Source organism: Sphaerodactylus townsendi, linkage group LG09, assembly GCF_021028975.2.
Source record: "Sphaerodactylus townsendi isolate TG3544 linkage group LG09, MPM_Stown_v2.3, whole genome shotgun sequence".
NCBI lineage: Eukaryota > Metazoa > Chordata > Lepidosauria > Squamata > Sphaerodactylidae > Sphaerodactylus > Sphaerodactylus townsendi.
Genome location: NC_059433.1, coordinates 90,313,032 through 90,328,405, shown reverse-complemented (window position 1 = coordinate 90,328,405; position 15,374 = coordinate 90,313,032). Strand labels below are relative to the sequence as shown.

The 15,374-nt window shown below is 41.8% G+C and overlaps 1 protein-coding gene across 1 annotated transcript in view; it reads left to right on the top strand.

Moving 5' to 3' along the window:
• The window catches only part of SLC26A7 (solute carrier family 26 member 7), an 84,938-nt gene that overhangs the window by 61,144 nt on the left and 8,420 nt on the right, over positions 1 to 15,374 (top strand). The window contains exons 9-14 of the mRNA XM_048507268.1: positions 3,997 to 4,074; positions 5,846 to 5,941; positions 8,622 to 8,728; positions 9,626 to 9,692; positions 10,593 to 10,733; positions 12,422 to 12,470. Coding sequence (XP_048363225.1) covers positions 3,997 to 4,074; positions 5,846 to 5,941; positions 8,622 to 8,728; positions 9,626 to 9,692; positions 10,593 to 10,733; positions 12,422 to 12,470 — 538 coding nt within the window. The remainder of the gene's footprint in view (positions 1 to 3,996; positions 4,075 to 5,845; positions 5,942 to 8,621; positions 8,729 to 9,625; positions 9,693 to 10,592; positions 10,734 to 12,421; positions 12,471 to 15,374) is intronic.

Here is a 15,374-nt window from a genome sequence, read left to right as displayed (position 1 = left end):
GCGTGCCTGGGTGGCGGACGAGAGCGGAGGCGGGAGGGGGAGAGAGAGAGAGAAGGGAGAGCGCAGGAATGTCAGAAAAGAGGGCAGATGCCCAAGAAGCCCCCTCGCCTGCACACGAACAAAAGGGAGCCCAAGAGCGAAGCGGCCACGAAAAGGGGATCTGTAGGTTCGAGCCCATGGAGATGCCAAATTGTGCGTGCCGCGCACAAAGCTGCATATGTGTCGGTGTCTTTGCTGCACCTAGACATTCATGCAGATAAGACAGTCACTGTCAAGATTTTTAAAAATCAACGAAGAAACAAATCTCTGTCTGCGTGCATAAGAAGCGACGAGCAGACAACGAGTTTCTGGATGAAAAGCAGGGAAACAAATGCTGCGTCCGCATCGAGCACACCCCTGCCGTGTCCTGATTGGACAGCAGGATCCACATCACTATCTGTGGCACGAAAATCAAGCCCGGAGTCACCACCGGGCTTCCCCACTGCCCACGCTCCACGCGGGTTTTCCCAAAAGGCTCTGTTCCAAACAGGAACAGAAATGACGCGTGCTGAGTGGGTAGCAGAGCAACAGAACTGGAGCAGCTGCGTTGTTGCTGCTGCTGTAGTGGGGAGTGCGGCTGGACCCCGCGCTACTTGCCGCCAGTAGCACACAACAAAAGGTGAGTGGGGAAACGGCCTTTAAGACTTCTGAGGCCCTCTCTGAAAGTCTCAGCTAATCTACTAGTTGCTGAAACAATCCTTGCCCCATGTCACCTTGTTCTTGTTTGTGGTACAGGCTGACATATCCACTTTCTTCAGCGCAGACTTCGGTGTTGTTTGCACTTGATTTCCAACTACAGAAATTTATTCACTTAAGAACTTGTCCTTGGGAGGAATAATTCTGAAGTATAATATGTTAAGCGGTAAGAGTCAGTAATAACTCAGCTAGTTGAGAGGTATTGTTCTGTATGTTTGCAGCAAAAATGTTCTTCATTCTCAATCACATTTCATCTGTGTTGATTCCCAGATCCTATCTGATGTAGGTTTCTCACTACAATAATGTTTACCATGGAGTCAGAGTAAAAAAAAAACACAGTTTTGAACATTGTGATCCAATCAGTAGTTAGTCATTTCAGCTCTCACTTACAAATGTTACTGAACTTTGCTGGGCATGAACATGAGTGGAGAAAGTTTCTTTGGATACATTAACAGAATTGGGGAAAAGTTTTTTCCCCCTCTCCCAAATTGCATTGTTTCACATAAGTGATTTTGAAGACAGATAGCTTTTAAAAAACAAGTGAATCCCATATATTTGAGAAAGATTTTATGTCCCCTTGTTCTACTGAGAGTGTAAATCACAGTAGTCATGCACAACTTTCATTTGGGGTACTGAATTTCAGTACCTCTGATTATGTCAGGGGAATGTTATCTATGTGATTGAGAAGTGTTCCCAATTCAGTGTAACTGCTCAAGATAATAAATCAACGGTGCTATAAGGATATATGTAACCAGCCTGCTATGTGTAACCATTGCCATCTGTGCATTCTTTATGGCTTCACACACTTTGTAGATAACTAGCCTTCCCCTGGTACCTCTGTCCCATGAGAAAATAATTACATCCGTTATCTCGTGGGGCAGGAAGCCAAATTATCTTATTACATCCATTATCTTGTGGGGCAGGAAGCCCTCTTGCTATCTGCCGCCAACCTTGGGGCACCTCAGCTCCAAAGACTGTTTTTCACAAACTCTTGGGAAAACGGGAGAGGGACTTCCAGTGGGGAATAAAGGGGACTTTGAATGCTAGTTTCGTCCGAACTGGCTTTGCCAAGTATGGGGTTTTGATACCTCATCAATAAATACTACTGATCAGTACTTCAGAGTCTGTTTATTGGCTTAAGGTTCCGAGACCTAACAGATTACTATAGAAAATATGATGTTAGTTGAATTGTGCGCGTTGACTATGTTGACTGGGAAGAGAACAACTGTGCAGTTCCCATAACTGACTTTTTGAAGCGAGAAACGGTATAAAAGGTACCTGCCTTTCTTAGGACATTTCCCACACTTATTTTGTGCAAATTCTTCCAGGAAGCCTCCTAGAAGTGTCTGTAAACTCAAGCATCTGGTGTCTTCTTCTAGCTCCAGTTCTGCGCAGTTCTGGCTAAAGAGGAAGAAATAGCTCTTTTGTATTTACCATTGACAGTTTTGGAACATAAGTATAACGGACAATGTCTACAGAAAGAAAATTATAGCGCTAGTGTAATTTCAGTGAGTGTAGTGAAGGCTACATGCACTCAAAGAGCACAAAGACCTGGCAAACTTAAAAGTCCCCTCTACCTTGGCAAGTGAAGTTGGTTAATAGCATGAATCGTGTTTATAGCCTTCCACAACTTGAATCCCATCAAAATTATCAGTCAGTTCAAGAAAGTAGTACATGTCTGTTTACCTAATATATGTCCAGGGGGAACTGGCCGTTTAACTTCAAGGAACATTTCATGGTGGGAAACTGCACAAGAGGGCCACTGGTGGTTTGGAGTGCCCAAAGCCAAGCCCCAGCAATTCTTTCCAAGCTCAGGGGCTGTTTGGCCCAGACCCCTTCATGAGACATGGCAGTGTGGGTGAGTGCGGGTCAGCTCACCTCCCATCTCCTCCTGTGTTGCTTTTAATTTGGGGGATGATACAGTGAGGGAACTCATGCCTGTTGTCCAGCTCACTGAGCTGAGTGGTTCGTCTGTGACAGCTTCTAGCAGAGCAGGGGACGTTCAGTTTAACTCCCTGCAGACCTGTTTTAATTTCTCAGTCCATGCCAGCATATATAAAAATTCTATTGGTGCAAATATGAACCAAATCTGAGTGCTAAATTTAAACTTCCAAAAAAACAAAAACAAAAACAGCAGTAACAACAACAAAACTAACCACCTGGAATGAATTTTGCTCACATTCAGACAACTCCCGTTTCCCCACGGGAAAGAATAAAAGTCCATGCCATGCAAGGCTGCCCTTCTTCCATTCTCCTTTGATAATGAGTAGTAAGAGAGGATGAATACCATAATGTTATCATGTTCTGAGTTTGCCAGCCTTCTCTCCATGTCATTGGCTGATGGGGAACTTGGCAGAAGTAATGTCATCCTCCATACACTTTTTTTACTGCACATGCAGAGTAGGAGACACACATCTGCTGCTCTCGCTGATAGCAGCCATATACCTCTGATAGTCTGTAGGTCTTCCATTTGGTGTCCAAAGACAATATAAAGGCTCTACAAAAGACATCAGCGGTCTCTAGGCAGGGCTAGAAAAAACAGAATCTGAGGTTTCGTAAACAAAGTGTGACCTCACAAAGAGATTGCTGTGTTAAACATACTTGCTTGGAAGTATGCTATTTGGTGTTATTTCCTGAATAAGCATTGTTAAGGTTGGGCTTAGAAGAGTCTAACACCATGAAACAAGAAGATGGGTGAAACAAAAGCCTACAGGATATGAAGGGATATGGAGCAGAGATATGGGAGCTGGGGTAAGCTCCCTGCCTGACACTTATCTATTTCATCCTCTTCAGATTGGTGAGAAATACAGCTTTTGTTTCATGCATTGTATGTGACTTGAGATCTTGGCAACTCCCTTGGGACTGTGCCCCCTGTGTAAATGCAAGTACAGGGCTAGCAAGCATTGTTATTTAAGCAAATTCTACTCAGTGCATTCATTGCTGTTCAGTGGTTTCTGCCTCCCCATCTGAGATCAAAAATTAAACCTTTTTATATTGGCATTTGATCCTTGGATTTGCTCTTTTGGTGGGCTGGTGGAACCCACCAGAGGTCAAATATTAAATTATCCTCAGACGCTTCCAATCCACAGATGATGTGAGAGCCAAAATCCCTTTGCCCGGCTCCTTGAATTTTTATGTGTCTGCCGTGTTTTGTTATGCTCAGCAACTTTGACCAATCAAGCACTTTCATCTCACTTTAGACAGGCTTTAGAATTTCAATAACATGCTTATTTATGCTTTTCCTTTCCGATTTTTTTTTAGGTGGCTTGTCTAATATCTTGCATATTGGTGGTTGTGGTCATCTATGCAATAGGACCCATGCTATATTGGCTCCCCATGGTACTGTTCTTTTCCAAAATTATGATTACTTGCTTTGCATATTTCTTTAAACTAAGCTTTGTTAAAAAAATAATAACTGCCCCACCTTTTGTTAGGAATCCATGGCCATTAATGAAAGCAATGCACTTAGGAAAGGGAGAGAACACACCATTTTCATGCGCCAGGAACAAATACAAAAGAAATGTTTTCTTTGTGTTTTGCTTGGATCTGAACTGGTTTGCCTGTTTTATATGGAACTTATTGCCGAAGTTTAGAATCTTTGTACCTATTATATAATTTTTCAAACAGGCATAGGATTGCAGTTGGGGCTTCCAGCATCAGCAAACAGGTATAGCTCATACCCTTCATTCTGTGTACTCTTGGAAATAGCCTTTTTATGGAGCAAGGGTACTGTAGGCGGATTGAAGGGACAGAAAAAGGGGAACTGTGACTAGCCCAAGGTCACCCAGCAAACTTCATGAGTAAAAGTGGGGAAACAAATCCAGCTGCCCTGATACGAGTCTGCCACTCAGGTGGAGGAGTGGAGAATCAAACCCAATTCACCAGATTAGAGTTCACCTGCTTTTAAACATTACACAATTGCAGATCTCTACTGGAGATGCAGGACAGCACCTGCCAAGCAGAAAAGATGCTAGGCTAGATGGAGCAATGACCTGCTTATGCGGCAGCTTCACATATTCATAGAGTGTTCTGTGCAAGGCAAAGGGTTAGTTTCTAAGTTTCAGCCAGAAGCATAGCAAGGGGGAAAAATGCCTGGTGCACTGGTGCATCCTCTGCCCTCGTCCCGCCCTGGAACACCCCAGCCACGCCACGCCATGCCCCTGGAACGGCCCAGAATGCCCTTGCCACCCCCCCACAGGGACGTGCGCCCAGTGCATTGGGGAACTCCCCCCCGTCCCCTTGGAGCTACGCCTCTGGTTTCAGCACATGGTTGTCTGCGGAAAAGGTACAGTTAGGTTTTTTTCCTTGAATGCTTCCATCATTTCTGCCTTAAGAGACAAAGGTCTGAACTGTGAATATGGGACTATACCATTGAAATGTGCCTATAAACAATGTGAACTTAAAGACCTGATCTTAAAGACTTATCAATATAGCCTAGGTAACAAAAAGTGCTAGGTCAGCTTCCACTGACAGCAGCCTTGGAAGCCTCATGGAACTATTGCAATAAATTCAGCAAGAACATGAGGCTGTAACTATATACACAAAGATTTATTTTTGGTGGGTAAAATCCATACTGTACAATTCTGGTCAAGGAATGAGGTTTGAGAGCTTAGACATGGGTGAGAATATTGGGAGCAATGGGTTGGATCCAGCTAGCTTGCCCCCTCAATCTTGCCTGTTTCCTCTCCTTACTTCAGCCCCCCCATTCCACATGCAGGCCTGGGATGTCAAGCATAGTTTTTTCAGGTGTTCATTGGGAAGCACCTGCTCTCCTTTTCACCAGCAGAAAAGTTGGTTGGATCTAACCCATTGCAGTACTCTTCATTGATTTTCCCTGTCAGTGTATTTCTTCTCTGAAAGACTGTTTAAATTTATTCCTTGTTGCTACTATCAAGGTATATTGTGGATTGTTTTTGGAGTTGTGCCACACTCCATGACATACCTGTATCAGTTTTCTCTATTTGGAATTATTTATTTTTAAACCATTAATAGCTGTGGTGGAAAAGTGCCTGCAGGATGATTAAGAACTTGCCAATTCTGATCCTTAAATAATTTCCCCCCAGAAAATAACAAAGCTCACCTTCTAATTAATGTTTTTTCCCCATCTCAGTGTGTTCTAGCAAGCATCATTGTGGTGGGACTAAAGGGGATGCTGGTACAGTTCCGTGACTTAAAGAAGTATTGGAATGTGGATAAAATAGATTGGGTAAGTGAAACTTAACATGAGATTTTCCTGAAAGGAGCTTTTGATGCATGGGATAATTTCTTTAGGTATAGCCTTTTACTTCCACACATTGTCTTCCTTTTGGGGCAGCCAAAAAAAGTAGATTTACCCAGTGTGTAATGCTTTGGGATCAGTGGGGAACACTTTGTGACTCCCAAAACTTACCAGGTTGGGAACAGTCTGAGGTGGCATTCTAATACAATTGCTCCAGGGCAGCTAGATTTAGATGCTGGCAGGGGCTGATGGGAATTGTAATCCATGAACTTCTGGAGCATGATAGATTGGCCACCCCTGGCCTAGGCCAAATGTTTCAATGCTCCTGTAAAGAGATAAGGTTCAGTTTGACTCTTTCATTCTGAAGCTCAAGAATTGTACTATGGTCTATGTAGGAACTCATCTGAAATAATCAAATCTGTTCAGCCAGATATCAATTAGTCATTTGAGGATAATTTCCATTATTCTGGGTTCCTTATAACCAGTGTGCTTGAGACAAAGCTTCAGTCCTCCTCCAATTATACACAGAGAGAGGGAGAGAGAGAGAGGGAGAGAGAGAGAGCATTTAATTTTTATTCATTGTTCTCAGCTTAGTTTGAATCTTGGCTTTAGGAGGAAGCAAACTGTAGCACAACGCCGTGCTTAGAAATAATAAGCAAGAGTATTAAATTCAGGAATATGAAAAAGAGGGATCTGAAAGTCTCTGCTAAAATAAAAAAGAACCTATTTTAAGTCCAGATTTGTAAAAGGAAACCTTTTATTTTTCAATCATGCCTTTTTAAAAATTTCAGTGCTTTAACATTCTGGTGCAAACCACTTGGAGTCACAGAAATATCAAAATGGCATCGGTCTTCAGCAGTTCCAGCCAGCATTGCTTGCGGGGAGGTTTTCTTCTGTGAAGACAAAATGTGCTGGGAAGAATGTTGTATATTTGCTATGGGATGTATTAAAAGGAATAAGTGGAACACTGGTCAGGGATTCTATAGGCTGATTCTAATTGAGTAGAAGGTTGGACTACATGGTCTGCATGGTCCCTTCCAACTCTGTGACTCCATGTCCACTGGGAACAGTGGGAGAGGCTTGAAGGCCCATTGGAAATAATGAGAGCCAGGAATGCGAACTGACTTGCATGAACTCAAATGAGATACATCACTGAACAAAAAAAGGTGCTATAAAAATTCAGAATGGATTTTGGATGAAGGTCTCTGGGCTCAGATAGACTGAGCTGGACCTGGAATGACAGCAGCCAGAGTAGAATGATGGCTCCTGCGAGTGACAGAAGTGTTCTGATACTGGAATGACAAGTCCTAGAGTGGAAGGACCACTCCCTGCAATTGAAATCAGTGTAAATTTTGTTGTGCGTGCACAATGACAATAAAATGCTTATGCTTAAATGCTTATGCTTAAAGTATTTTATTCCACTGTAAGGTTTATGATTATGATTTCAGAACACTGATTTCAATCACGGGCTATCATTCTAGCCTTGGATTTGCCATTATAGTCCCAGAATACTTCTGCTACTCTCAGGAATCATCACTCTACACTGGGGACTGTCATTCCAGGCCCAGAACACTTCTCCTACTACCAGGACGTGTCATGACACTCAGAAATCTGGCATGTTCGGTCTATGCTGGTAAATACCAGGAATTGAGGTATATCTGCCTATACCTTGAAAGTGAATAGCTGATACAGAACTGGGTTGTATCAGTGTTACATGGTGAAGTTCCAATATCTATACACAAGAAAACCCTGATTTTTTTTCTTTCACATACGTTTTACTATTACATTCTGAGGTAATTTTAAATTGCATATCTATAATATCTATAAATCCTGAGGAGATTGTTTTTTTAAAATAAAATTCAAAATGCAGCTGTGATTTTTAGTCCTAACAAATAGGACTAAAATTTCTATTGTTTCTATTTTAATTGTTTTTAGTGGACTAGCGTAACCCATGAGATCTAATTTTTACATTCTATGTATGAACAAAACACCATGTCACATTCTTTTCCATGTCATAATAAAACACTGACCAGTAATCACCAGCCTTGGCACTGCTTTTCCTAAAGTATGTGCTAAATTGGAAGTCAAAAAGTGATCAGTTAGAACTACTTAATGATAGTGTTTGACCTCTAAGGCTAGGATTTAAAAAATCCATAACTCAACCTTGATCTATCCTTACTGTGTAATCTTGGCCTAGTCACAATACCTTTCTGTAACCCGCCTCGTTTGAAAATCTTTTTTCTTCCCATAGCGATTCAAAGTGAGAGAGGGAATGTGGTAATAATCTCTTACCCAGGGCTTACAAAAACCTAAAATCAGCATGTTATTGTAAAACAATGCAGATCAAGGGCTGGAAGAAAAGCTCCCACTGGTCATAATTTGTCTAGTCCTGTGTCAGCCTTGATTACTTAGTGCTCTGTTATGTCTTTGCTGACGGGGTGGGAGATCAAGCGACTCATGAAACCCACTGGATGATTTTGGGCTTTATGCCTGATCATTCAAATTGAATTTGCATACATTTGCTTAAAATATTAATGTCAATGATATGGACAATAGGATCATGAGAGTTTTTTCTCCTACTAATTCTCTTTTTTGGGGGTGTGTGTGTGTGTGTGTGTGTGTGTGTGTGTGTGTGTGTGTGTGTGTGTGTGTGTTTCGTTTCCTACAGAGCATATGGGTTAGCACTTACATATTCACAATCTGCTTTGCTGCCAACGTGGGATTGTTATACGGTGTCATCTGCACTATCCTTATTGTGGTTTTCCGTTTTCCAAGGTGAGGAATTTGAAACTAGCTCTGGCAGAACATTGTTTTGTACTTAAGTGGTTTGCTGTACTGCTGTTTTGTTTTCCAAGAGAGCAGCAAGAGAAAATGCATGAAGGAAGAATGAACTGCTGCAGCTCCTGGGCAGGAGGAGCAACGGCTGTGGGGCTGAGGGTGGCCTCAGGCAGCCAGATATCTTCAGCCGGCTCCAGCTGTGCAGTTTGCACATTCTGTGGTTGCCAACTTCCAGGTGGGGTCTGGAAATCTCTTGGAATTACAGCTGATCTCTAGACTGCAGAGGTCAATTCCCTTGGAGAGAATGACTGCTCTGGAGGACAAACTCTATGACATTATGCACCACTGAGGTGCCTTCCCTTCCCAAATCGCTCCCTTCTCTGTTCCATACCCAGTTCTCCAGGACTTTCTCAACCCCAAGTTGGCAACCCCAACACATTCCCTGTTGGTGTGTGTAGAGGGTATTTTAGGGGATGTGCTTGCCTTTTCAAGTCCACTCTGTGCAACTTTTTGCTCCTTGTACCACTAGATGAGGAGTGTGAGAGCTGCAATATGTTCAATTCGAGGGTAAACAATGGATTACCATCCTGGATGGGGGACATAGTGTTTCTCAAGTACATATGAAACTCCCGCTAAAGAAGCTTCATCTTCCATCAGTAGCAAAGAAAATTAGATAAGCACTCTGGAACTAAGGGTTAGTGTGGGTGCATTTTTAGGATGGTTACAATTTTGAATGTTCGGTGCTGTGCCTTTATGAAGTTAATTATTTGCACAATCTGGGCCACTGAACAAATCAGCCACCATGAGAAAAAATATTTTTGAAAGGGTTTTGTTTAGTTATTTACATTCAACATATGTGCTGTTCTTTTTGCTGCTTTCCTGTGTCTGTTCTAGAGCAACAACGTTAAGTTTGAAACAGATGAAAGAAGTGGAATGCAGGTTCAAGCCAGAAGCTGATTCTGTAAGCTTAATTTTTTTGCATTCTGCTATATCAAAAGAAAGCTCATTTTCAGTTTGAGGAGATTTCCAGATTTCTCTCCATCTACATTTGTCCTTGGTGAGCAGATGAGCAGGGAAGGGGCCGTGGCTCAGCATCAGCGCATCAGCTTTGTACGCAGAAGCTCCCATGTTCAACCTCCAGGCATTTCCTGACAAAAATATCTCAAGATTTTTGACTGAGACCATGTAGAGCCATTACCTATTACAGTAGACATTGTTCACTTTGACAGACCAAAGCTGTATGAGTCAGTTTCATATGGAGTGCAGGGTTAGGGGGCGTACCACTCAGGGGGACATATGGGGTCAAATGCCCCCAGGCTGCGGCCATTTAGTCACGTGGGGGGGGGAAATTGCCCCCACACCCCTCCTCCTTCCCCCTGGGCCCAAACACAGACTTCAAGACCTGGTCCAGAAAACATTGTTTGGTCATGATGAGGCAGGGCAGCCACCCATATTGGGAGATGGTGCGTAAAACTCAGATTTTGCACCAGGCTACATTTTCCCTAGATACACCTCTGATGGAGTGTATAAGGAACGGTCTGATAGCTCATCTGACCCATTCATCTGACAGTGCTGGACATAAAGATTAAATAGGCATTCAGAGCCACAACATGCAGTTGATTTACATGGGATGGAAATGCTTAGAAGCATCTAGAGCCTCATTCAAATCTTTCCACAGCCTGCATAGCAAAAAGTGAATCATTCCACATGATTCTATGAAATAAGTCTGTGAAATCATTTTTTTTCAGTCTCTGAAATGAGGCCTGCTTATCACAAGATTACAGGAATTTCATAAAGAGTGCTATGTTCGGGTTGTTTAAAAAGCATGATTGTTTTCCTGACTATTTTTTTAAACCCCAAGGAGTCTTTGCATTTGGTAAAAATTGTGTCAGTGAACAACCCACTGGTGTTTCTGAATGCTAAGAAGTTTCATGCTGACCTGTTAGAAATAATCCAGAAGGAGAGCTCTGTTGTCCAGCAATTGCCAGAAGATACAAACAAGGTGCGGCACTTTTAATAATATTGTGATCATTAATTGCTTGCGTTGTCATAAGGTTTCACAGCACATAGTAGGATTTTTTTTAACCATGTTGGGAAGAGGCTTGGGGGTAGAGGATATATTTTCTGCAGATGACATCTCATATCTGATTTTTGTCATACCTTTTCAGAAAATGGTCTTGAGACCTTTGGATGCAGGATTTAGATCAAATAAAGATTGACAGAACTTTTAGAGTCCCAGAGCTGGAAGTGGGCATCTAGTGCAATCTCTTTCTTAGTGCATGAAATCCAGACTTAGAGCAAGGCAATTGTGATGATTTCAGGGGTTCTGCTGTCGCCTTTGGGGATAAATACTGTTTTGTGTCTATTATTTCCTTTCTGTGTGTACCTATTTCCTTTCTACCTGTTCAACATGTATATTTACAGATAAACTAACGCTACAGAGACTTCATACATTATACCTTTCTTTTTCCTCTCAAGGAAACTGGTTCTGTAAATTGCTATGAAACTTTGAATGGGGAATGGGGAACACTAAACAATAGCTATTCCCCCTCTACTTAGCAAGACTGTGTGATCTGGCAAAAAAACAACAGCACAAAATCTACTCCTACAGTGGCGGCATTCATATATTGATTTTAGTTAGAATTGGTTAAAAAAACCAAGAGTTTTATTTGTTGGGACAGCTGATCATCCATCATTCTATACAAAGTCCTTGATTATATGATTGCTCAGCCCCTTTGGAGATCAGCCTTTGAGACTATGGCATTGGTCCAAATTAACAACCTTGGCACAAGCTTAACAAAACATAAACCTGCTTTGAGCCAGGAATCCATAAGCTAGTGATTGGAACCAGGACACAAAATGGACCATCAAATAAAGCCAGGTAGCTCTGATACTATATGGACCCACACATGGCTTTCTGCCATGGTCTGGCACAAGTCAAAAATGAGTTGTATGTCAGAAATCAAGATTTCTACAAGTTACATTGTGGGCCAGGAGGGGGACCAGTTCTATGATAAGTGCAAAGAAAAGGTAATCATGAGGCAAGATGACTATTGACCTTTAATTGTCAAGATAATTTGACTGTCTGCTATGCTGTTGCCTTTTACGTCCTACTATTCTATTGTGACAGGATCATTCACGGGAGTATCTAAACAAGAAAGTGGGGCAAAAATGAGCCCATCTCTCCATAAGTGGGAATGTTCACCATCACTATATTCTGCTTTTTCTGACTAGACAATAATTTATGGTTATTAGGAGATTTTTTTTGCTCTGGGGCCTTAACAACATTTTTTGTCAGGATTAAAAATAAATTACCACTCCAAATCCCAATTCAGCCATGAAGTTCATAGGGTGACTGTTGTAGGTTTTCTGGGCTATGTGGTCATAGTCTGGTAGTTTTTGTTCCTAGCATTTTGTCTGCATCTAAGGCAGGCATCTTCAGAGGTGTGTTACGGTGACAATACATTCATAGGGTGACCTTGGACCAGTTATTTCTGTCAGCATAAGCAATGTAACAGAGTTTATGTGAGAATAAAATGGGAAGAGGGGCCAGCTAGACCACCCTGAAGTTTTTGGAGGAAGGGCCGGATAAGAATGGATGTGTAGAGAGATAGTAGATTTTGTCCTGTTCTCGATTTAAATTGCAGTAGGTTGTACTTAGACAATATAATTCTTTTACTTTTGTTTCAGTGTGAACAGAGCACATTGCTCAATCCATTACCCAATGGAAATTGTCATGGTGAGTGTACTATTTAAAATATCAATATACTTTTTCAGTTTTCATATCTTTCAAAAACAGAACTTAAACAATAAAACAGGAGACAATTCTTTCCCTTGGTACTTTATGCCTTCATATAAATGCCACGTTGCCTGAAGCCAGAAACGTAGCAAAGGGGAAAAGCGGCCAATGAACTGGTGCATCGTCCACCCTTGCCCCGCTCTGGAACAGCCCCACCCCAGAACACCCCTGCCATGCCCCTGGAACACCCCCGGAACGCCCTCGCCATACCCCCACAAGGGTGCGCGCCCAGTGCGTCGCGCACCCCCCTACCCCTTGGAGCTAAGCCTCTGCCTGAAGTTTTTTAAATAATTGAATTATTTTCTCTCTCTCTCTTTGACAACAAGCTAGAATAAAGGGAGTAAAATGGCAAAATAAAATACATAAAAGACAACTTCACATATTTACACATAGTGGTCTGTTCCGTACAGCACAAAAAAGTCCTCTATGAGACGTCTTACAAAGAGGCAACTGCCTCTTTTCACTCAGCACACCCAAAATAAGACGTCTGGGAGGCAGCTTTAAAAGAGGAGGCTTCTGGCATGCTTTCCCAAGAGCAAAGGTATTAGAAGGGGAAAGAGGCTGTTTCCCGCCTGACCATTTTGCTGTCTGGTTAGCAAACTCTCAGACTGCAGAGGGTAGGTCAGCCCAGTGCTTTCCAATGGAGGGCAGACCTGTCTTCCAAGTGGCTATGATTCTCTTATATGTGTCTGTGTACTGACAAAGATAGTTCCTTGAAAATAAAATTTTAAAATGGGAAAACTATATATCGCCTGATCAGAGCCTGCAGAGCAAACATCCCGGGGCAACCTTCAACAAATGGCGGCAGGGAGAATCCCTTCAGCTGCACACAAAATGTTGGGTGCAAAATGAGAGTGAAACTGATCAGACAACAAAATAGGTGGGAAATATAAGATGCCTCCTGAGCTCTGCATTCTACACAGCCAGTCAGCAGACATCTTGCAAGCAGCTTGGGGGGGAAAGGTGCACATAGAAGTGTTTTTTTAAAAAAAGACATCTTGAGCAGAAATAAGGCATCCTAAGGACTTCTTGGGCTGTGCATAGTGCCTTCCCAGGATGCCTTTTTTCTCATCCTCAGACCGTCTAATTTCAGCTGTGCAGAACAGACCATTGTATTTGTGTTCTTAATTTGCTAAGCAAACTCTATAATCATGTAGAAGCAGTCCAGATATCTTGAAAGGTAGAAATGGTGTCTTGCACACCACTTCCAGCAGCTCATTTGATAAATCAGATGCCCAGGTGGAAAAAATACAGAAATAGGCTGCAGAAGAGATGCTGTCTGCACCGAAGGCACAGCTTGAAGGCATGGCCCTGGCACACAAGTCGATTCTGGGGGGAGAGAGAAGGCTTTCAAGGTAGGTGTGCGGGCAATTACAATAGCATGTCAGAGCAGGTGGGACAAAGAAGCCTTTGACTTCCGTGCCCAAATACGGTGTTTGCACACGACGTAACAGTTGTTTACTCTAAATGATTGGAAAACCCATAAAATATTGTGAGGCTGTGGAAGAAACATTAGAGGCCGTGCAATGTCAACAGCAATTTCTATATATGGTTTTTATTTCAGTAAATCAATAACTAGATGGAAGAATAAATATTGGGGGGACTATTCAAAGCTTTTGATGTCCTCTTCTATAATAGGTAGCATTTTATAATCTCTATGTGGCAAAGATTTTCCTTTTCTCTTGGATTTTTTTTGTATTAACTGTCAAGAGGATTGTGTTAAAACCTAGCCCTCCTTTTAAGTCTATTCTTAGTCACCATTGGACTGGAAGTTACTTTCTGTGATTTTTTTTTGTCCCTTTTGCAATATATTTATGCTTATGTGTTAAGTAAGCCAATAAATCTCTGGAGCCACAACCTCAAAAGGTGTTTGATTTTGACTACTTTTTGAGATGGATTATTTCTGATATAAAGCCATATATGGATGGCATCTAAGTCTCTTTCAGATTTCAAATCTCTTTATAGTCTTTGTCAAAAGTATTTATTTTAAACCATTCTCTTTTGTACCGCCACCCTTTTATTTGGTACTTTGTAGTTTCCAATAGTTAAAAGATTCACACGCATCTGTCCTTCATGTCTGGCCCAACAGATCATTTCACCTGTACGTCTTTCCAGAATTTACTGGAAGACAGAAAATATACTTATCTGAAATTCCTGGAGTGAAATCTTTGTAGTGCAGTTTGTAAGCCAATCCTGAAACTAAAATGCATTCTTATGGTTCAACAGTTGGCATGCTCTCCTAAATATCCTTAGAAAATCTAACAATCAAAATATGGTGTTTTTAAATAATAATATGATTATTTTAAATTTAGACTGCTTGCTGAAGAGTATTAGTGATTAATCATCCTGATTGACCTCTAAATTATGAACAATTACGTTTACTATTTAAATTTTTCCGTGAAGATGAATTTGTGGGCTGCTTCAACTAGAATGCCAAAGAACCCCTGCATACTGCAGAGGATTAGAGTGTGTGTTTTGCACACTAGGTCTCTGGCACTGGATTTCCTTACGGGATCTCATCCATAGCTCCATGTTAACTAAGACTATATCCTAAACACATTCAGCGTTCTTTTTTTGGGTGCACTTTTCAAGAGAAGGCTACTAATAATGTGTCATGAAGTTACTGAATTTAGAAGGGGTATGTATAAGGTTGTGTATCTCCAGGTGCTAGCTGGAGATCTCCGGCTGTTACAACTGATCTCCAGGTGACAGAGATCAGTTCACTTGGAGAGAAAAAATGATCACTTTAGAAGGTGGACTCTATGGCATTATATCCATTCCCATAGTCTTCAAAATCTCTCGGTATTTCCCAATCTGGAGTTGGCAACTTTAGGTGTGTGTCTA